Raw genomic sequence first — 23,193 nt, 5'->3', positions numbered from 1 at the left:
TGCTGCCTGTTTTCCGGGGACGAGTGGGGGCCAGGGGGTGCTGCTGGGGTCCCAGCCCCTGCCCCACCACCCCCTCCTCACCGGGATCCCACGTGGCGAGAGGCAGAAGCACAACCAGAAATGTTCCAGCAAAAAAAAAAGACACAGTGGTTCTCGGCAAACTTTTTTGGCCAGAACATTTCCGGCCGGGCTCCAGGAGCGTCCGCGGTCCACCTTCCTCCGCTGGCGTCCGCGACCCCTGCCCTCCTCTGACCCCTCGTCCCCATCGGGTGACGGAGCCACAGCCCTCTGCCCACCCAGGGACCCCACTGTGGCCCGAGACCTCCCTCTCCCTCCGGCCTCGCTGCCCAGGGCTGGCGGCTGTGGGCTCTGTCCCGCGGGCCTCAGGGGCGGGGATATTGGAGGACGGTGCAGGGCTGTGGCGTAGGCAGTGGATGTGGCTTCCATTAGGGGGAGGGCTATGAAAAGGGGGAGGGTAGCCCTAACCCCATGGGCAGCACAGCCTGTTCCCAGGTGAGAGCTACCCAGGGAGCCCTGCCCCAGGCCGGCGGTGTGCTCTGAGCACCAAGGCGGCTTCAGGGGGAGGGGGAGCCCCTGCCCCTCCCACTCCCCTTTCTTCCTCCCTCCTCCCCCCACCCCCCCTGGGGTGGGGATGTGATGGCCGGGGGCCTTACCCCAGCCTATGCTCAGGTAGAGCCGGAAGACGCGCTGCTCGGAGAAGACGGAGAGGGCCAGCAGCGTGTACAGGTACACGCCCTCCACCAGGAGCCAGTAGTAGTTTGCCGCCACGCAGTACTGCATGAGCAGGAACACCAGGCGGCAGCTCAGCGAGTCCTGGGGGCGGAGGAAGGGTCCCGGGGGACGACAGCTCTGGCCCCGGCCTCTCTTCACCCCTCCCCCGTGTCAGACCGAGAACTCCCTAAGGGCAGGGGCCGTGTCTCCTTGGACTGCCCCTCCCATCAGACTGAGGGCTCCCCGAGGACCAGGTCTGGGCGCCTTTCTCTGTGCCAGGCCTGGGAGGGTGGGGGACACCAGCCTCCGCCGTCTGCCCGCCCCTCCCGGGGCCCTTCCCGGGCACACCCCGCACCTGGTAGGAGAGCAGCCCGTCCCACGCGTGCTGTGGGGCCGCAGTGCTGTACATCCACTTGAGGGCCGCATCCTTGACGAAGACGGACAGCGCCCGGAGGATGAAGGACGCGAACAGGTTCAGGTGGATGTAGTTGCGGGTGCAGTGCAGGTGTCTGGGAGGGAAAGCAGGGCCTCTGGCAAGACGGCCCGCAGCCCCCGGCTCTCGGGCAAGCACCCACAGGGAATGCTCCAGCTCAGGGGCTGTGCTCCTGTCCTCCTCCGAGAATGCCCGTCTCCCCACACCCGTGACAACCCTTTTGCTTCTTTCAAGTCTGGCCTCTCCATAAGCCTTTGGTTGTGTGGTCCCTACACATCCACCCCACCCACATTCTGTCCTCTGTCTGTGGCACAAAGTCACGTGCAGCCCAAGCGGTGAAGGTGCGAGGACCTTCCCTTGGTGGGGGAGAGGGACTCTTCTTACCTACCTCAGGGCTGTTGTAGAGGGCACACAGAAAGGATTCCAAAAGTATTGGATACAATTTCAATAGCCTTTCATGTAAAAACAGTGTTACAGACTGGAAATATGAGGGCATTTCTTAGCATAATAAGGGCTATCTACCCAAACCAGGAGAAAACATCACTCTTAACAAGAAACTTCAGAAGTATTCCCTTTAGAATCAGGAAAAAAATAAGGATTATCCTATCTAATAAAAAGAGTAATATGCAAATTGACCATCACTCCAACACACAAGATGGCTGACCCCATGTGGTCAAAGATGGTTGCTTCCATGTGGACATAAGATAGCCAGCAGGGGAGGGCAGTTGGGTGCCATCAAGTCATCAGGGGAGAGTAGTTAGGGGTGACCAGGCCTGCGGGGGAATCATGTAGAGGCAATTGAGCTGGTGGGGAGTGGTTAGGGGGCAATCAGACAGGCAGGCAGCAGCAGTCCTGGATTGTGAGAAAGATGTCCCAAATTGGAGAGGGTTCAGGCTGAGCTGAGCCCCCGCCCCCGCGCCCCTGCACCAATTTTGTGCACCAGGCCTCCAGTCTGGACATAAGAAGCTATCTTCACATCTATTCACAATGCACGACTGACCCTGGCCACTATAATAAGAAAAGGAAAGAGTGTGCTGGAATTGGGGAAGCCTTGGTTGGCGTGGCTCAGTTGCTTGGGGCATCATCCCATGCACTGAGGGGTCATGGGTTGGATTCCAAGTCAGGGCACATACCCGGGTTTCAGGTTTGATCCCTGGAGGCAACCAACCAATGCTTCTCTCCCTTCCTCTCTCTGTCAAGTCAGCAAAAACATATCCTCAGGTGAGGATTTAAAAAAAATAGATTTGGGCATAAAGGAACAAAATTGTTATTATTTGTAGATGACAGATTATCTTCATAGAAAATCCAAGACAGTTCTAATAATAGTTCCATTATTAGAACTAGTAAGAGAGTTCAGCAAGGTGATATGTAGGTTCGTATACATCAGCAACAAACAAGGAAAAAGTAAATTTTAAAAATTCATTTATAATACTTCTAATTGACTACCTACAAACAAGTGTGACATAGCATGGGCAAGATTTCTAGGCAGAATAAAACTTCCCAAAATTATTAAAGAAGACTTAAGTTCATTGAAGCTATACCGCATTCGCAGAGAGACTCACTCTCTTAAATATGTCAATTCTCCCCATATTAATTGATAAGGTCAATCAATATAGCTATAACAAAAATTCCAACAGTGTTGGTTTTTACAAATGAAATTTAAAAGCGTATAAAGAAGAGGCGAGGGCTAAGATTAGTCCAGATTACAAAGAAGGGGTTCTCGCTGCAAGCGAACAGAGACTTCTGATGAATATGTAGTAGCAAAGGCACCATAAATGAAGAGTCTAAGGAACATGACCGAAACCAACCCAGCCACCGGTGGCCCCTGCTGCCTGGCAGGGTAGGCATTGCAACCGAGGGGGTAGGGTGACTGGCAGTAAACGGTCCTGAGACAATTAACTAGATGTATCCATGGAAAAGTAAATCCACCTTTATTTCCATCAGAGACAAAAACAAATTCCAGGCACATCAAAGAACCATAAGGAATGAGCAAAACTCATGACCCCAGGAGATAAGGGACGATTTCTCAAACAAGACCATAACAAAATGTGGTCTTTGGAAAAGACGATACATTTTAAATCAATTGACAAAATTATTTTTTTAATCTATTCACAAAGTTCATTTATCAATAAAAAAAGAAAAATTAAGATGTTTCATCCCATTAAAATTGATGTCTTCTGTGCATAAAAGGCACCAGACTAAGAGCAGACATTTCCTGCATTGGTATCCAGAATGTGTAATGAAAGCCTAAGATAAAAACGAAGAAGCCAAATAAGCCAATAAAAAAGTAAGCGATTCTACGAGCAAGCAATTCACAGAATTAAACATAAAAAACGTTGCTCTCTCTGGGAATCAGAGATATGCGCATTAAAATCACAATGAGATATTTCAGACACTTTAGATTAGCAACAATTAAGCCTGGAAATACTGAATAGTGGTGAGGGTATTAAGGGAAGGGAACTCTCATTAACTGGTGAGAGAAGGCAAACTGGTGTGATCACTTCGGAAGCAGCCGCACCTGATAAATTCGCAACAGCACGCGCTATTCCGATCGGGCCACTGTACGCGGAGGCGTGTGCCCTCGGAGAAATGCACGAGGGGTCACAGGGAAGAGCGTTCCTTGTAGCAAGGTTTATAATCCAGGAGAGGAAAACTTCAAATGCCCACTCAAAGGACAAGCGATAAATGAACTGTGCTACATCACACAATGTGGTACACGGCGACAGTGAAAAGGAATGAAGAATTACCTGTTTCAACGGAAATGAATCTCCCCAAAAACATTGTCAGGCCTAAAATAACACTGCGGAAGAATCAATGTCCAGCATGTCGTCTAAAGCATGCACCATTCGGGCTATATATTCTTACGGAGACTTACAAAAGCACTGAGAGTCTTCCAGAGAGATGCGTGGGAATTATAAGCAGCCCTCTGAGGGGACAGGAACTAAGTGCTATCCTGGGGATCGAAACTGTGGTTCTTAGACTGGATGGTGCGTGCATGGGTGACCCCAGGATCAGGCACGGTATCTCCAAATCACTGAAATACTTCATAGTGAAATTAATTCCTGGAGCGAATACATCTATTGAGCACTGACTGTGTGCTCAGCACTGACTGTGTGCTCAGCACTGACTGTGTGCTCAGCACTGACCGTGCCAGGAACCAGGGGACATAGGAGGAGTACCAGCTCTCCGGCTCCTGCTGACGGGTGTCCTGAGCTCCCCGCCCTTGGACTCCCTCCTGCCCTTGATGCCAGCCCCCGCCCACCCCTGGCCAGCGCCGAGGGCGTGGGAAGAAGCTGGGACTCCGGATGGAACGGCTCCTCCAGGAAATCCTTTCCCTGGGGTGACTGATGAGCTCTGAAGAGAGCAGGCCCTCTGAACCCGAGGCCTGTCTAGAACCACACTCAGCCCTGACTACCTGAGTCACACACACGCCCTAAGAGCATGTCCCCTCAGCTCAGCCCCCGGTGAAGGGGTGCGGGTGCCTTGTGTGCGGACATGTGGCGTTTGTGTTCCTTTCTTACATGCACACGTTTATGGAGCGGGGATTAGACGCAGCACACAGCGTCATAGCCCTGTTTTCAGCTTCACATTCGATGGGGCGGGCTCTCTGGAGACCTCTCAGGGGAAGAACCTGCTGCCTGTGGTTCTGGTCTGGCGCCCCCGCCTCCGCCTGGGCACAGACAGGAGCTGGGACGCGGCAGGGCCTCGGGCGGGCCTCTTACCTGAAGCCCAGGAGGATGGTGGAGGCGATGACCAGGGCAGAGAAGGAGAGCGCATAGCCCACCGTGTAGACGATGTAGAGGGACAGGAGCTGGTCCTCCGGGGAGCTCTGTGTGCACATAGGGACACGCGGACATGGATGCCCCTGGACGTCCCTCCCTCACCCCTCCTTCCCCTGGGACCGTGGGCCCCCAGAACGAAGAAAGAGAATTAGCCAGGGGGATGGGCCCCAGATCCCAGGGCCCTGGTCCCAGGCCAGAGGCAAACACACACCGCCTCTGCCCAGAAAGCATGGTGTGCGGAGCTCCCACCCGGAGCGATGGAGATGACGAGGCCCGGCCCCACACCCACCAGGGCCCAGGGTCCTGCTCCACTGATGCTGGGACCTGCTACCCCTTGCTGGCCCGGAGCCCCATCTCCAACTCACCCTGTCCCCGCGCTTGGACTCCTCGCACTCCGACAGGTCCCGCCAGGGCAGGCTGGAGTTGACCTGGTGCAGCCACAGGCCGTCGGCCGTGCAGAAGCGGTACACGTGGCCCTGCAGCACTGGGGAGACATGGGGGACACGGGGCTGAGCCTCGGCCGCTGCCCCGAGCCTCCCGTCCTCTGCACCCCGGGCTCCCCACGCCCCGGGACTGGCCTCTGGGAGTTAGTGACACTCACACACAGTGCACACACAATGCACACACAGCACACACACAGACGCCCGCACACCTGGCTCCTGCCCTGCCAGGTGCCCGCCGGGTCCAGGGACAGGGAGGCGGTCACGAAGATGGGGTGCCGCCGCCCTCAGCCCCTCGTCCTGGCTGCACTGCAGGGCGATCGGGAAGCCTTGCCTGAGAGGAGCCGACTCCAGCCGCTCCCGGCCCCGTCTCCGCCTCAGGCACACTGCTCCCAGGTCCTGTGACTTCAGTGGCCCTGCCAGCCCACAGCCACCTGCTGCGGCTTCAGACCCGCTGGCTCAGTGCCCACCTCCCCCCAGCACCCCGTGGGCAGAGCGGGCCTGGAAACCAAGTGGGCAGGAGGGGCTAAGAGAAAGCGAGAGACGTGGCCCTGTCCTGAGGGAGCCCCTGTCTGAGGGGACACGGCCCTGTCCTCAGGGAGCCCCAGTCTGAGGGGACCCGGCCCTGTCCTCAGGGAGCCCCAGTCTGAGGGGACACGGCCCTGTCCTGAGGGAGCCCCAGTCTGAGGGGACACGGCCCTGTCCTCAGGGAGCCCCAGTCTGAGGGGACACAGCCCTGTCCTCAGGGAGCCCCAGTCTGAGGGGACACAGCCCTGTCTTCAGGGAGCCCCAGTCTGAGGGGACACGGCCCTGTCCTCAGGGAGCCCCAGTCTGAGGGGACACAGCCCTGTCCTCAGGGAGCCCCAGTCTGAGGGGACACAGCCCTGTCCTCAGGGAGCCCCAGTCTGAGGGGACACGGCCCTGTCCTCAGGGAGCCCCAGTCTGAGGGGACACAGCCCTGTCCTCAGGGAGCCCCAGTCTGAGGGGACACAGTCCTGTCCTCAGGGAGCCCCAGTCTGAGGGGACACAGCCCTGTCCTCAGGGAGCCCCAGTCTAATGGGGAAGACACAGCCCTGTCCTCAGGGAGCCCCAGTCTAATGGGAAAGACACAGCCCTGTCCTCAGGGAGCCCCAGTCTGAGGGGACACGGCCCTGTCCTCAGGGAGCCCCAGTCTGAGGGGACACGGCCCTGTCCTCAGGGAGCCCCAGTCTGAGGGGACACGGCCCTGTCCTCAGGGAGCCCCAGTCTGAGGGGACACGGCCCTGTCCTCAGGGAGCCCCAGTCTGAGGGGACACGGCCCTGTCCTCAGGGAGCCCCAGTCTGAGGGGACACAGCCCTGTCCTCAGGGAGCCCCAGTCTGAGGGGACACAGCCCTGTCCTCAGGGAGCCCCAGTCTGAGGGGGACACAGTCCTGTCCTCAGGGAGCCCCAGTCTGAGGGGACACAGCCCTGTCCTCAGGGAGCCTCAGTCTGAGGGGGACACAGCCCTGTCCTCAGGGAGCCCCAGTCTGAGGGGACACGGCCCTGTCCTCAGGGAGCCCCAGTCTAAGGGGACACGGCCCTGTCCTCAGGGAGCCCCAGTCTGAGGGGACACGGCCCTGTCCTCAGGGATCCCCAGTCTGAGGGGACACGGCCCTGTCCTCAGGGAGCCCCAGTCTGAGGGGACACAGCCTGTCCTCAGGGCACCCCAGTCTGAGGGGACACAGCCATGTCCTCAGGGAGCCCAGTTGAAGCAGGAAGGAAGCACACATCCTGGCTTTAATGAGACTCACAGAAAAAAAGCCAAAAATGTGGCAGAAAGGAAGCACAAATGCAAAGCAAGAGAGAGCAAGCACTGGCCAGGCGAGCAGTGCCCTTCACGCACATACAGGCCTCTGGACCGGAGTCCGTCCCCGGCCAGGGCACACCGTCCCCTCCCCAGGACGCCGGGCCTGTGGCCACAGGTTGCTCAGTGAGCATGAGTCTGCCCCCAGGGCAGGACTCGGGACAGAATGAGGGGGGACGGGAGGGGTGGCACAGGGGGACCCAGGAGAGAAGCTGGAGCCAGGACAAATTTTAAGAGCTTACAATTCTAATGATGTCAGAGCCCTGCTTCCCCAGCTGTGGGAGGCAGAGCCCAGTGAGGGGGAGCGACAGGGGGGCAAGCTTCCTGGTGGAGGTGGAATTAGACCTTGTCTGCGGGCTGGCCAGCCTTCCTGCTGGGGCCCAGGGCGGGCTTAGGCTGGGGCTGTCTCCCAGTGCACACAGTGTGATGCAGACTTCACTGCAGGGTCTGGGACAGCGTCTCCGCACCCCGTCAGGCACCTGCAGGCCCTGTCCTCCCTAGCTGGCCCCTGGGCACCTGGGCAGCCTCCCTGCTGGCTCTCCTCCCCGGCTCCCTGCCACAAGCAAAGCCTGAACCATGTCCCACCCCGGACTGAGCACACGGTGAGGCGTCAGCTTGCAGCATCGCTCTCAGAAGGCCCTGCATGTTAACAGCCTTCTCCGGGAAAGTCTGAAGTCTAACGGCGGGACTTCCGGCAGCTGCAGAGCCTGTCCCAGCACCCCTAACCCAGAACCAAGCAAGACAGGGGCAGAGGAGGGAAGGGCCCGCCTCAGGCCCCGTAGGTGTCTGCTGTCTGCTGGGTGGATGCCTAAAAGCCTTCACTAGGGGTCCAGTCCTTTTCTGGCCAAACCAGTGCTAGGTAAGCCCACAGCAGTGCCAGGATCTGGGCTCTCACCCCTGGGCGAGTGGGTGGGGAGTGAGAAAGAGGGAGGCAGAAGGGCCAGGGGAGGGGGAGGACATGGCCTGGGGCACAAACCATCAAGTCGCCCAGTTACCCAGCCCTCAGCCCATGCGAGCGTGACCCTGCTGATACCTACTGGCCACCATGGGCTCAGGGCCTGGCACTCCACAATTGCACTCCCATCACGCCCCTTTGCACACCCGCTCTGCAGGCTGCTCACTCCTAGAGCCTGTCTCACGTGCCTGCTGTATGCCTGACACCTTGGAGCATCACAACCACCTGACACGGTTCATCACGTTTGGCAGGTGGAGACACGGAGCCTCTCAGAGGCCAAGCGACCTGCCCCAGACCAGCCGGCCAGGATGCAGCAGCGGTCGGACTCACACCCCTGCTCTTCGCCTCCAAAAGCCACGAGTTAGCAGCCACACGCACTGCTCTGAGCGAGTCAACATTGGCCACGTGCCATTTCTCCTCTGCCCTTCCCGGGCCTATCACCGGCATCCGGGATCCTCCCTGCAGGTCCTCCCACCAGCGGGACCCCAGGCCACCCTCTCTGCTCAGGGCTGGTGGGGAGGACGGAAGGATGGGGAGGTGGTGTGAGCACAGATGTGGTGTTACTGGCAGAGCGTCAGGGATCACCGCGTCCCTGAGAGTCTGTGTGAGGGTGGCTGTCAATTATCCTTCAGCAGCAGCAAATATTAAAATCCAGGGCCGGCTCCTGGCCGGGCCGCAGTCCCCAGATGCCCATCTTGGCCGTGGGCGCAGCGGGTCCAGGCCCAGCCCTGCTTATCAGCCCAGCTTTATCTGGCCCGGGAGCTGCGGGTAAGTCAGCCAGGGGCTTGGCTCCGGTCTTGTCAACACCAGGAGGCCGCCGGCCGCGTGCCAGGAGGCCCAGGCATATTTCATTAAGTCAGACCCTGGTGTTGGAAATAAAACCCCCAATTAAACACTTCCCCTCCCGGAAACTGCAGCGGCGTCTGTAATCAAGCTAACAGCCGCCCTTCCACGTGGCTGCGGCACGCGGGGCCGCCGAGAGCCGCTCATGAATCCATTAGCTCTGCTCTGGCAGCGGCAGTGCCAGCAGGACGCCTGGCCACTGTCACAGGCCGTGGGCCCAGCTGAGGGCCCCCGGGGGCGGGGATCACAGGCCCTCCCCAAAGGGCTGACATGCAGGTCAGAGGCGGGGCTCGGACATCAGCGCGGGGTGAGCTGGGGGTGCAGCACCAATCACGGCCCAGGAAGAGGAGGGCAGGCTCTGAGCTGCACAGACTCAAGTTCAGATCCTGATTCTGCCTTAGCCAGCCATGGGGCCGGGAACAGCCCTCCTGGGAGTCTGTTTCCTCATTTGTAAACGGGACCGTAATGACTGCCCTGCCCGGGTCTGCGAGGTGAGGATTAGGAGAAAAAGAGCATGAAGTGGCCAGTGGCCAGTGGCCAGCAAACTGCGGCTTGCGAGCCACAGGCGGCTCTTTGGCCCCTTGAGTTTTTAGCAAAGGCCAGCTTATGAGTACCCTAATTAAGTTAATAACAATGTACCTACCTATACAGTTTAAGTTAAAGACATTTGGCTCTTGCCGAAACCGGTTTGGCTCAGTGGATAGAGCGTCAGTCTGCGGACTGACAGGTCCCAGGTTCGATTCCGGTCAAGGGCATGTACCTTGGTTGTGGGCACATCCCCATTAGGGAATGTGCAGGAGGCAACTGATCAATGTTTCTCTCTCATCGGTGTTTCTAACTTTCTATCCCTCTTCCTATATCAATAAAACGCATATTTAAATAAATAAATAAATAAATAAATGAATAAATAAAAACATTTGGCTCTCAAAAGAAATTTCAATCCTTATACTGTTGAGATTTGGCTCTGTTGACTAATAAGTTTGCTGACCCCTGGCCTGGTGCACAGGAAGCCTTCAACATGTGGTCCCTGTGGGAGCCCTGCTGCTGCCCCACCCTGATTTCTCCAAAGAGCACCCCTTCCCAGAGGCGGGGCCGGGGCTCGGGACACCTCCTCGGCCAGAACTCCCCCAAAGCCAAGCTCGGACCCGTCTCCCCTGGGCAGCCCAGGTCCGCCACAGGAGCGCCCACGCTGCTGCTCAGGGGAGGCACCTGTCAGAGCTCCCGAGACTTGTGAGTGATAGGCCATTTTACACGCCTTTTATGGCTCCTGTGTAATTAGAGCTAACACGCAGGTCGAGATCGGGAGGGGCTACAGCTAATGAGGCCAGATGATGGGTAACAAGCAGATCGCTGTGTGTTGATGAGCGGCCCTCCTTGCCTTCTTCCTCTGCCTGTTCATTCAGGCCCGGAGTCACCGCTCCGAAAGCCACAACGTGGGCAGGAGAGGGGGCTCTGACCTCCCTCAGCACACACCGCTTCAGCCTCGTGGTGCGGGGTCACCCTTACCGCCCAGCACACACACTCACACACCCCTCAGCGGGACTCACCCTGGCCGCCCCAGCTCCTGACACACACCTAACTGTTTTGAATGTAGTTCCTTCTCTGGTCATTCATTCCCCGGCCTGCTCTGCCCCCAGGAGGTTGACCCCTGTGGACAGCATCACTTGGGCTCTCTGACCTCTACTGGGTGTGACTAAGGGATATGTCAGCAGAAGGTAGGAGGTCAGGAGAGGGGAGACGCTGGGGGATTTCTCCCTGGCTCCCTTCCTGCCTTGATTTGGAGGTTCAGTCAGTGGCCTCAGGCTGGCCTCTCTGTCACCACGACCTTCCGGCTGTCAGGGGGCCCCAGAGCCCCATTCCTGCCCCACTGGGGTGCCAGGGTGCTAAGCTTCCCTCAGCTGCAGTGCGTGGTGCTTCATGTACCTGTCGGCCCCAGCTCTGCCAGCCTCTGTAAGTGCCCACCACTAACCTCTCTTCCACATCCCTGCTGAGTGTGTCTTCCGCCAGCATCCCGCCCGAGACAACCCTTCCTTCTGCCCACCCTGAAGCCGTGCTCACTGGTCACTTCCTTGTTCAGCCCAGAAAGATCCCAAACTGCTCCTTCCTGCTCCCGAATGCCCTGTGTGGGGGTGAGGGAAGCCAGCCTCTGCCCACGGGGCGGCCAGGCCAGGCCAGAGACAGCAATTTTGCTGCGGGAGCCCGGTGGGTGTCTCTCCGGATCCCTCACTCGGGGAGAGGGCCAGGGGAGGCAGCTGGGTGGTTCTGAGTGTCAAAAAAGGGCATGAATCAGCGCGGGAGTCAGGGAGGGGCGGGGGCTGGCAGGGGCCCGGGCTGCGGCCGTTATCTTCGCGTAGAAAGCAATAAAACTGTGTTCGCTCATAAACGGGCACCACCAGGACCTATTTCCTACTCAAATAAAATTAAAGGTGATGGATGGAGCCAGGAGCGGCAGGGGAGGGGGGGCGGCTTGTGCTGAGTGATGGGGCCTGTCCGGCGCCTGGCTCCCGGGGGTCTAGGGCGCAGCCCAGGCAGGGCCTTAGCAGCCTCCAAACCTCTGGGAGGCAGGGACCGTGGAGGTATTCCGGGAGGAGGGGGAGGTAGACAGGGTGGGTAGAAAAATTAACAGCAACCATTTTTCAAGAACCTGCAATCCTCCCAACACCCCCATCCCCTGGCTCCGCCCCATGTCCCAGGTGAGCCAGCTGAGGCCCAGGGAGGCCTGAGGGTTCCCTCCAGCTCACACAGCCCCTCGGAACAGCAGCAAGCACAGCCGCCGATTGCCAGACTGCTTTTCCCTCTCTGGAAAGAGGGCAGGCAGCTCCCTGCTCTCCCTCAAGCTGTGCCCAGCCAGCGATGCCCCGGCCACTCACCTGTCTCCATGCCCAGGAATACACACACACACACACACACACACACACACACACACTCATGCTTGCACATGCAGGGAAGTCTGGGCTAGCAATTAAACTAGACTCCTGACTGAGTCCTGGGTCTTATATTTACAAGCTGTGTGAGCTTGGAAAGGTCACTCAGCATCTCTGTGCCTTGGTTTGAACCTCTGTAAAACAGGAGATAACCGGAGTGCTGGCCTCAGAGTTGTGAGGATTACATGAGCTCAGGCATGTGCAGTGCTTACAACAGGCCACAAGGTGCTGTGAAGGGGCTGTCACAGCCAGGCTCGCCCTGTGCACCTCGGGGAGGGGGTGTCCTGCGGGTGGAGGATCTGTAGGACCCCTGCTGCGGCTCCCTATGACCTCAGTCCTGAGAGCTGAGGTGAGGCTCCTGCCAGGCCCTGCCCTGTTCGGCTAATGGGCGCCTCCTCCAGGAAGGCTGCTGGCTTCCCGTGGTGCGGAATCATTTTCACACTTGCTTCCGGCCTGGTTTCTGCTCAGTCAGTCTCAGGGCCCCTCGGGCACAGGATTGAAGATCCCAGGTTGGGTTCAAATCCTGGCCCTGCCATTTACCACATCCTCTGGAGCAAGTAGCTTAAACTTTCCGGGGCCTCAGTCTCCTCATCTTTACAAGAGGCATACCCATGGGGCAGTAGTAAAGAGTCAATGAACACCCTGCTTTCAGGCAATTTTTGGCACATAGTAGGTCCTCAATATATATATCAACCCTTTCTGTGATCGTTATTATGACAGCGTGTCTTTTCTCCCCTGATTGGGACTGAGCTCCTTGAGGCAGGGTGCGTGTCTGTTAACCCTGACACTGAGATAGATGGTAGTGTGGGGGCGCACTAACTGCCCCTCCAGCCAGAGCCCCGCATGCAGCCTCTGTGGTCTCTGTACCCCAGGGACCCCTCACTTATCTGGTCACACCTTCCCCGTGCAGGGCACCCCCTGCAGGCAGGAGTGAGCTGGGAGGCCTGAGGGACAGCTCCCAATGCCCTCATTACTACTCCCACTGGGTCCATCTGGCAGCGAAGCCCTGAAGAGTTAGGAGGTAGCTACATGCCACCACCAGGTACAGGGCACCTACCAACACCCAGCACATATACATGCATACATATATACATGCATGCATACATGCATGCACACATACATACATACATGCATGCATGCATGCATAGGTACATCAGAGCAATGGCACCTTCTAGGACTGTTCCCACATTTCTCCTTAAGTCAGACCCCACACTTCCCCCACCCCACCTGCCAGCCCAGCCTCAGGCCCAGTTACACCCAATGCCCCCCACTGTCCCCTCACCCCAAGGAAAAGCAGGCAGGCTACCCAGAAGGAGGCCTAAAGACCTTCTGGGGTGAGGAAGGCTGTGTCCCAGTGGAAAGGAAGCAGTGTGCACCCCATCCCAACTGCACCCCCGGCCGCCGGGGCACCGGAGGGCGGTCCACACCAGGGGAGGGGACTCACCGCTGTTGGCCCAGGGCAGGTACCAGGGGCAGCTGACATTCACGAAGGAGCCGGGCGGCCCGTCTGGCCAGCAGGCATAGTCATCGAAGGTCCGGTTGCAGAACAGGTCTGGGTGCAGAGAGAACAGTCCTGAGTCCCGCCTGTCCGAGGCACCTCCCTACCACGGGGCTGGGGGGGTAGGGGGGCAGCACCCTGCGCTCTGTGAGCCTCTGCTGAGCACCTGCTGTTTGCCAGGCAAGCAGACTAGGCCCCTTAGCAGTGGCACTTTGAGCAAGTTGCTGAATGTCCCTCTTCCCTCATCTGTAAGATGGGGGTAACCCCGGTTCCCCAGGGCTTTGTGGGGACACAGTGCACAGCACGGCATGGAGAGATAGCGGAGCATAGTAGGTGCTCAGTAAACAAGCTCCTTAGGACTATTCTTATTCACTGCCTTTGAGGGGGAAGTGGGGGCTCACAGGCTGTTGTCACCTTCCTAAGGTTGCTGCGTTGTGATTGCAGGGTCAGGGTTTGAACCCAGGCCTATTGGTCTCCTAATCCCGCTTTCCCCCCAACATTCACTGTTACAGATATGCCGGTGGGCCCACAGTCCCTGCACAGGGGGGAGTGCCGAGGACACAGAATGGAAAGGCCTGAGGGGCCCACGCCAGGGACATCAACAAGACAACACCCCCAAAGCCCAGGGCAGACGTGGCATCCCAGAGGTGAAGGGTGCCCACCCAAGGCACGGGCCCCACCTGGACTCACCCGTGGCCGGGGGTGGAGCCTCGGTCAGGAAGCGCTGGCATTGGTGGCGATACTCACGCCATTTCTGCACCGTCTCCGAGAGGGACACGGTGGCGCCCTGCGGGGAGGGCAGACATGGGGCCCCTCTGGTTCAAGCCAACCTCTCTTCTAACCCCCACCCCCAACACACTTGGTTTCTGGACGTCCAGGGGACCTGGAGCCCCGACCTCCACCAACGCTGGCGGTCTGAGAAGGGGACGGGACCCAGTGGCGCTTCAGAGGACGTTTTTATGTCTCTGTCCCTCCCAGGGGCTGGTGCCCAGTCTGAGGAGTGGGCAGTGCCCCGCAAGTGTCTCCTGACTTGATGCTTTGGGGAAGGCGTGGGGGGGAAAGAGCGGAGGATGTGGGTCAAGCATGGTCTCCTCTGACCTCACCTGGGAACCCCGTGCTCTGTGACTGCCGAGGGCCCCGCTCCCAGGGCCCAGTCAGCCTGCCAACAGGCTTCTCAAACTTCCAACCCTTCTAGAAGGGAAATACAGGCCCCGAGTGGGAGAGAGACACAGTCAGGGCCACACAGCACCCTAAGGGGCAGAGCTAAGGCCAGCGGGAGTCCTGGGGGGCAGAGGTGCTGTGGGGCTCACCGCTGGTAATTCAACCCTCCTGCACAAAGCAATCCTGTGGGGGAGGCAGCAACACTGCCCAGTGTCCCCCGTAACATGACAACACAGGTAAAGTGTGAGCCCAGCTCCAGGCAGCTGGAGAGGGGCGTCCTGAGGGCCTGGTGTGTGTGAAGGGCTCAGGAAAGTTCCAGAACATGGAGCTCAGGCCTGTGACAGGAGGGGTCCCCTGTCTGGGATTAGGGGAATATGAGTTTCAATGTTCAGATAAGGTAACAGAAACGGCCTTTTAGGAGACCCCAAAGGACCCGCCCGGTGAGCACGGTCCCTGCCAAACATTTTTATGTACTTCCTGTAGGTTTGTCTTGGGACTCTGTTTCTTTTCTTTCCTCTTTTCCTCTTTTCTTTTTTTTCCTGAACTGGCTCAAGGTTATAAACATTCCTGATGTAGGGGCTGCAGTTGCAAAATGGCCAAGGAGCCCTACATATAAAATTTAGGACCTATGCATAATTTAAAAGAAATCTCACTTTCTGAAATCACACAAGTAGACATGTGTGCTGAAATCAAAATAGCTTCTTTTGGAAGCTGCCAGCCTTGACTGACGGGGCCCTGAGCGCTCACTGGGCCTGGTTTCTGAGGGTCCCGCCCCCGGGGAGCGGAGTCCTGGCTTAGAAGGCACGGCCCGGCCTGTAAAAGACACATGTTACCACGTGCTGGTCCCCCAGGGAGGGCACCAGGCCTGCCGGAGCCCCAGGCACATGCTTGGAGGAAGCGTGCTGGAGGATGGAGCTCTTCTGAGGGCAAAGTTCAAATGTATTTGAATAGTATTGTTATAAATAAATAACATGATTCCTTAGTCAACCTCAACAGCAGCAAAGGCAGCAGCAGGATTTTAGCTACAAATGAGGCCTGGTGGGCCCACCCCACCCTCCAAATCCCTTTCCTGCGGCTCTGGCCCAGCCTGCAGCAGAGGCTGCTGGGGCTGCTGGGGCAGGAGAGGGCAGGAGGGGGCAGGAGGGGGCAGGAGGGCAGAGGCTGGGAGATTTCCCCTGACCTCTCCTTCAGGGAGGAGAGTGGCAGGGAGCAAGGTCACTGCTGGGAACTGGGCAGAAGGTATAACTGGGCCAGGGAGTGGGGACAAGGCAGCGATGGAAACCAGAAGCCTCAGGGTGGGGGTGGGGGTTAAAGGCCAAGGTCAGGCCATGAAGGCCTGGCCAACACCTCAGGGAGCTTTAGACCCAGGCAGCCTGTCACCTGCTCAATCTCAGACTGGGGCTCCCTGAGGGCAGGGCTGTGTCCCCTCAGACTGGGGCTCCCTGAGGACAGGGCTGTGTCCCCTCAGACTGGGGCTCCCTGAGGACAGGGCTGTGTCCCCTCAGACTGGGGCTCCCTGAGGACAGGCTGTGTCCCCTCAGACTGGGGCTCCCTGAGGACAGGGCCGTGTCCCCTCAGACTGGGGCTCCCTGAGGACAGGGCTGTGTCCCCTCAGACTGGGGCTCCCTGAGGACAGGGCTGTGTCCCCTCAGACTGGGGCTCCCTGAGGACAGGGCTGTGTCCCCTCAGACTGGGGCTCCCTGAGGACAGGGCTGTGTCCCCCTTAGACTGGGGCTCCCTGAGGACAGGGCTGTGTCCCCCTCAGACTGGGGCTCCAGTTATAAGAGGAATAAGCCATGATATAACGAAGAGCATAGGGAATATAATCAATAGTATTGTTACAACCACATACACTTACTTATTATGATGATCATGTCAGAAGATAAATAAATGCTGAATCTCTATATTGTGCAGCTGAAACTATATGATATCATATGTCAATTATAATTAAAAATAAGTCAAGTGCTATGAGAACACACACACACACACAGAAATAAGAAGAGGCCTGTGTCCACTCAGAAAGAGCTCTCTGACAACTGGGGTCTGCACCAGCTTTGGGTCTCCAGATACTGCTCACACCCCTCCTGTGGCCCCCCAGGACTAAGTAACTGGGCCTCGGGCCTCTCCCCACCTGGGTTACGGGAGCCTCACTGTGCCAGGCTCTGGGGGGTGATGTGGGGGATGGGCAGGCCTGGGGAAGACGAAGATGTAGGACCCAGCTCTGGCCTGAGGGGGTCCCAGGCCAGGGCTGTGCCCTTCACTTGTGGGTGGGGTGGGTACTTGCTTTGCAGGACGGTCAGAGGGGGAAGGGAGGGGCACCTGCTCAGGCTGGGCCCGGCTCAGTACAGACTCCAGAGCCGGGGAGACTGGGAGCTGGGGATGAAAGGAGGAGCGGGGGGAAGCTTGGGCTATGGGGGGGTGGGGGTGGAGGGAGGGCTGTGCAGCAGAAGGGCCCAGCAGGGGACAGAGCATGGGCACTGACACTTGGGAGCAGAGGAAAGCCTGGGCTGAGGTTCAGGAAGCTTCCCTGGCCAGAACGGGACCTGGGCAGAGCTGAGGATCTGGCCGGGGCAGGGCTGGGGCCACCCTGACTGCCGGGCCCAGGTGCTCAAGTGGACTCGGTAACACCGTGGAGGGAAAACAGCCCTGGCTGTGTCCCCCTGTCTGGCTGTGGGCTCAAACCTGGGCCTGACATGGAATTAATTAATTAACATCCCCCTCCCCCCATTTTGTGTGACCTTGTGCAGGAATTTCACTCCCAGCCTCAGTTTTCACATGTGCAAAATGGGAATAGCAACAGTCCCTCCCCACCCAGGCTTGCCGTGAGGAAGGAATAGGTGAGTTCATGCCAAGAGGGGTGCCTGGCAGGGAAATGCACGGTCCACAGCCCGGCCTCGGGATGCTGCTGTTTGTGGGAGAAGGAGCAGTGGAGCAAGCAGCCTGGCTTCCTGGGGAGTCTGGGCCCCACCCCTCCATCACTTTTAGGGTCAACACTCTCCCCAAAGCAGGAAACAAACGGATGGAGCAGCCAAGAGAGGATGCGGGGAACTCCGTGTCCCCGGGCAGGAAACGGTGAGGAGGAGCGAGGCCCTGCCCACCAGCCCCGGCCCCACTGCAGGCTCCTGTGGCATGAGGCCCCGCCCCAAGCCAGCGAGGTGGGGCTTGGGCTGCTGGCTGACAGGAGGGCTCAGTGGAGGGTGCCCCTGCCCCACACAGGGCAGCAGAGCTGGCCCAGAGTACAGGGCAGAGGGGAGGGGCCCGCAGGCCTGGGTTGGCAGTTTTTAAAATTGGGATTCGCCAGGCTTCCTGGGATCTCTCTGAGGGGGGTGAGGGCCAATGCGGGTGGAGTTTACCACAGGAGGGGGTGTCTCAGATTCAGGAGGTGAGAAAGAGGATGCCGGAGGGAGTGGTGTGCGAGCACTGAGCAGAGAGTCAGAGGACCTGGACCCCTGGCCTCTTGGTTTAGGTCTCAGCTGTGACCGAAGTTTAGATCTCAGCTGTGACTCTTTTGGGGCTTCAGTTCCTTCGCCTAGAACAGTGTTTCCCAACCTTCTCTCATGATGAGAATCACCTGGTGGAGTTGTTAAAACACAGATTCCTGAATCCCAACTAAGAAGTGCTAAACTAGAATTTTTGGGAACATATAGGTAAAATTGTATACTTAACTAGTGCTCTAAGACAGATTTTATATACAGAGCACTAAGTTAGGTATGCAATTTTACCTATATGTTCTCAAAAATTCTAGTTTAGCACTTCTTAGTTGGGATTCAGGAATCTGTGTTTTAACAACTCCACCAGGTGATTCTCATCATGAGAGAAGGTTGGGAAACACTGGCCTAGAAAACGGGAAGATCATTCTCAGAGTTACTGCACAGACCCGGCGAGATAAGGCAGGTGAGCATCCTCAGGAGCTGACAGCCCTGTAGCGTGGGCAGTGTGAGGAGGAGGGGCGGAGGAAGGGTGGAGGTGGAAGGGCACTCAGCCTTGAGCCCAAGCCAATCGCTGCTAACCTGAAAATCCCTCCTGCGGTTTTATTCCTCCCAGTGAGTAAGGGCACTGGATTCTTCTCTTTCCTGGGCACGGGTCTGAGTGAAGGGGAGGAGGAAAGAGACCCTGCCTTTCTGGGCCACTGAGGTGGGAAAATGGGAGAGGGCCCCCCAAAAGGAGAAAGAGGGCTCAGGAGACAGCCCTGATCCCCGGAGGCTCCTCCCCGGACCCCAAGGCCCTCAGCCACTTCCCAGGGCCCGACTCACTGGCCCCTGGTCCCTGGAGGGTGAGTAAGGGCACTGGATTCTTCTCTTTCCTGGGCACGGGTCTGAGTGAAGGGGAGGAGGAAAGAGACCTTGCCTTTCTGGGCCACTGAGGTGGGAAAATGGGAGAGGGCCCCCCAAAAGAAGAAAGAGGGCTCAGGAGACAGCCCTGATCCCCGGAGGCTCCTCCCCGGACCCCAAGGCCCTCAGCCACTTCCCAGGGCCCGACTCACTGGCCCCTGGTCCCTGGAGGGTGAGTAAGGGCACTGGATTCTTCTCTTTCCTGGGCACGGGTCTGAGCGAAGGGGAGGAGGAAAGAGACCTTGCCTTTCTGGGCCACTGAGGTGGGAAAATGGGAGAGGGCCCCCCAAAAGGAGAAAGAGGGCTCAGGAGACAGCCCTGATCCCCGGAGGCTCCTCCCTGGACCCCAAGGCCCTCAGCCACTTCCCAGGGCCCAATTCACTGGCCCCTGGTCCCTGGAGGGGGGGGCTGTCGGCCCCGGCTCTTAGACACTCCTCCTTTTTGTCGTCTTAAGGGCTCAGATACACAGGGAAAGGAATGGTGCACACACGTTCTCACATGCACAACCTCACACGGATACCCTGGCCACACATTACCACCTACGTCAACGCATGCTTACTTCCCGAGAGATGACCCAGAGTCTCTCACATGCTGAGACACTGCCCACAAGATAAACACACACACACATGTTCCTTGACTGACATATACTCAACTCACAGGGTCACACACATACATACAGAGACACAGCCACACATTCTGTGACAAGTGCTCTATCTCTCACCCACACCCGGACTCATCCTGGCAGCCAGCCAGCCACACACTAAGATGTCTCACACACACACACACACACACACACACACACACCTTCCAGACACAGTATCACATATGAGGTCACAAACACATATGCACTGTCAGACACAATCACATGCTGAGATGTTTCACACACAGTGACACACACACACACAGGGCCGTGTACAAGCACACAGAGAAACAGGCCCATGCAGCCCTCACCCCCTGGTCTGACTGAGTTTCTCTCTCCCTGTTTCTATGTCTCTGTATCTCTCTAACACACACACACACACACACACACACACACACACACACACTGCACAGAGGCAGGTGGCAGTTAAGGCATCACAGGGCAGGATGTATTTGCTGGTTGCTCCTGCCCCGGCAGCCACCTGGGTCCATGTCAGGAGTGAGCCCCGCTCAGAACAACACCCACGCTGACCGCAGTGCGCCCTGGACTCCCTCCGCCTCCCCTGGGGTGCAGAGCCGGCCTCCACAGCCCCTCTCCCAGCCCTCCTCTGCTGCCTGGGGCAGACTCCCGAGGACAAAGGGGTCAGTCTGACAAGCCGCGGGAGCTGTCTCAGGTGCCAGTGTCTCCGTCCTCTCCATACCCTGTTTACAGATGTGGAAACTGAGGTCCGGGACCGCCAGGTGTCCTATCCGAGATCACCAGCCGATGGACTCAAAATGGGAACCAGGTTTGTCTGGTTCTAATTTGTCAAAGGCCTCCCGTCCCCAGGAGAACAGCTCCATCCCAGGGGGCTTGGGAGGTCAGGAGCAGGATGGGTGGTCCTTGCCAGCAGCAATGGAGTGGCCTAGGCCCCCTTCTTCAGAGCTCCCCCCCTGACCCCGGGGCTCTCTCTGGGACCTTCCTTCCGTCCCACCTGGGCAGGCAGGTACTACGCACCAGCCCCACACCCCTTTTGCTCCTCTCTGATCCTGAATCTTGGGGCCACCTTTCACAGAGAACCTTTCTTTTCTGAGCTCTGACCACCCACTGCCCCCCCATCAGTGGCCTGGAGGGAGTAACTCTATTCTTGCCAACCTCATGAACAGAAAATAGAAGGAAAAATTTACATTTTTTTAGAGTCTTATATTCGGGCATGAGGACATGACAATTATTGCGGTCTCATCTCCAAGTCCCTGTCCATGGCAGCCAGGGATGCTCAGGGCCCCCCAACAAGAGCGTGTCTGCTCAGAGCCTGGCTCACCCTGCCTTCTCTGTCCCCCAGCCTTGCCATGGCCCCAGGATATTGGGTTTAGCCTTTGGCCTAGAGCTGAGGAATGAGGGGATCAGAAGGAAGGGCAGGTTCAAGGAGCCTGTCTCCTCTGGGGAAAGGAAGGAACTTTGGGGAGAAGACAGGCAGCCTCCAGAACCTCTCCTCTTCCCTGGATCCAAACCAGTCCCCACGCCCCCCGGAGCAGGATGGAGCCTGACCCCATCTTCCCCCCGGAGAGGAGGTGACGGCGAGGGAGAGGCAGGTCCTGGGCCTGCCGTCCTGGCTCCCGGAAGATCGCAAGCACACCAGGGAGGCCACGGCCTGGCTGAGGGGTTGGGGAGATGCTGTGTGGGGGGGAGGGGGGAAGACTTGGGGGCAGGGGGGATACCTCCATGGCCAGAGGCAGTAGCTGGGCTGGGGGACAGGGACACAGAGGGCATCTGGAGAGGAACTTGGGGGCTGAAAATGGGCTGGCACCTTAGCTGGGAGGCACATCTGTCAATCTGGATCCTTAAGGGGTGGAGGAGGCCCCCACCAGGGCAATAGCCCCCCATCCTGCCTCCCATCTGTGCTGGGACCAGTCCAAGGCCTGTGTGGGCACACTGACTCCTCGCAGCTCTGGGTCCCTCGGGTCTGGGGGTGGGAATGGGAGGCCATGGAAGAGGCAGTTGCGACACAGGACAGGCCACCCAAGCCTGCGCCTCCTCTCAGTTCAAGCTTCTCCCAGCGCCTCAGGACAACCCCCTATGCCAAACACAGGCTGACCATAGCCCCCCACCCCCACCCCCACCCCCGAGTCTGCAGACCGGAGAGGCAGGGAGGCAGGGGGGGCCGTGGAGGGGGCCTCAGCGGTCCTCCCCGTGGCCTGCTCTCCGCTGGCGAGGAGGCCAAGGTGTCTGCGTGGCTCGGGATGTGCTCTGGTGTGTGCTGTCCACCAGGGGGTCAGAAGGGGGCTCGGGCTGGTGAGGGGCCTGCAGCCTGAGGTGGGAGGTGGGGGGAGAGCCTCCAGCCTGCTGCCGCAGGGGCCGGGGAGGGTGCGTGTGACAAATCCATCTGGGAGGTCACCAGGAAGGACGGGCGCCGCAGGGTCCCTGGGGCTATAAGTCAAAGGCTGCGCTGGGGGCCGGGGGTCCCCTCTCCTCCTCTCCATGCGCGCGCACCCGGCCCCCTCGGACCCAGAGCCTTCTCAGGGTGTCAGGGTCGTGGACCAGCCAGCGAGCAGCTGGGGGTGGTGGTGGAGAAAGTGCCGGCCGGGGTCGGGGCGCAGCGGGCGGGGCCAGGCCGGCGCTTGGAGAAGAGGAGGCCGGGGAGGGGGCGAGCCGGGCTGGGCCAGGGGCGGCCCGGGTCCGAGAGAAGGAGTTGGGAAAGTGTCTGGGAGACGCGGCGCCAAGTCAGAGATCCCGGCGGCGGGAGGCAGCTGGCGCCCCGCAGAGGGGCCCGGGCGGCCGGGGACAGGCGCTGGCGGGGAGGATGGCCCCGGCCCAGCCACCCGGTCCGCCCAGCCCGGGACCAGCCCTGCAGCCCCCGTTCCCCAGCTCCCGCTGCTCCACCGGCGGGCGCGGAGTTTCTCTCAAGTCCCGCCGCCCCAGCCGGGCCCGCCCGCACCCCCCTCCCCGCGGGGCTCACCTGGGGGCGGGGGCCGGCCCTGCCCACCGCCCCGAGCAGCAGCAGCGCCAGGCGGAGCGGCCCGGGGGCGCCGGCCATGGCGGGCTCAGCACCGGGCCATCGCGGCCACCTGCGGCACCGCGACTGAGCCGGCGGCGGGCGGCGCGGGGAGGAGCCGGCGCGGGGCGCCCCGCCCGGGGAGGGGCCAGCGGGTCCCGGCCTTCCCCCTCCCGCGGCCGGCACCCCGCAGCCCTGCGCGCTCCGTCCGCCCGGGCCGGGGTGCTGGGCCCCGCGCCCCGAGCGCCACCCACGCGCCCCGACTTCCTCCCGGGGCCGCGGCTAAGGGAGCCAAAGCACCCCACCTCTCCGGCGCCCGGAGGAGATGGGACCTGCGGGGCGCGCGGGACTCGTCCAAGGTCACCCCACCCGCAGACCCTCCCAGGAAGTGCGACCCCAACAGCTGCGAGTGACCAGGCGGACAGACCCACTTCGAGGGGAGCCTCCTTCCAAGGAGCCCCTCTCCCTGGTCTGCCCGGAAGGGCGCCCTGGGAGGGCGGGGCTGGGGGCGGGGGGGAGAGAGGGGAGAAGGAAGGGCGGTGGGGCCCTGCTGCTCAGGAGGTCTGCCCCCCCCCCTCCTGCAGCCCCCATGGCCCACTCTGAATCGGGGGCTCTCAGACCTCAGTGTCCCATGATAATGTAGGCCCATGGCTTCCCCA

The 23,193-nt window shown here is 59.4% G+C and overlaps 1 protein-coding gene across 4 annotated transcripts in view; it reads right to left on the bottom strand.

The window, feature by feature from the left end:
- The window catches only part of GLP1R (glucagon like peptide 1 receptor), a 39,690-nt gene extending 17,084 nt beyond the window's left edge, over window positions 1–22,606 (bottom strand). For all 4 annotated transcript variants that reach the window (XM_084889537.1, XM_084889536.1, XM_084889535.1 and 1 more), the window contains exons 1-7: window positions 22,499–22,606; window positions 14,122–14,218; window positions 13,378–13,485; window positions 5,313–5,431; window positions 4,888–4,994; window positions 1,088–1,241; window positions 675–834 (exon numbers count right to left, since the gene is read on the bottom strand). In XM_084889537.1, coding sequence (XP_084745663.1) covers window positions 675–834; window positions 1,088–1,241; window positions 4,888–4,994; window positions 5,313–5,431; window positions 13,378–13,485; window positions 14,122–14,218; window positions 22,499–22,576 — 823 coding nt within the window. In that variant the 5' untranslated portion in view covers window positions 22,577–22,606. The remainder of the gene's footprint in view (window positions 1–674; window positions 835–1,087; window positions 1,242–4,887; window positions 4,995–5,312; window positions 5,432–13,377; window positions 13,486–14,121; window positions 14,219–22,498) is intronic.
- Window positions 22,607–23,193: the final 587 nt, after the last annotated feature.

The sequence above is a fragment of the Pipistrellus hanaki genome (genome assembly GCF_964339955.1).
Source record: "Pipistrellus hanaki genome assembly, chromosome: 7".
Lineage (NCBI taxonomy): Eukaryota > Metazoa > Chordata > Mammalia > Chiroptera > Vespertilionidae > Pipistrellus > Pipistrellus hanaki.
This window is presented reverse-complemented; position numbering and strand designations above follow the sequence as displayed.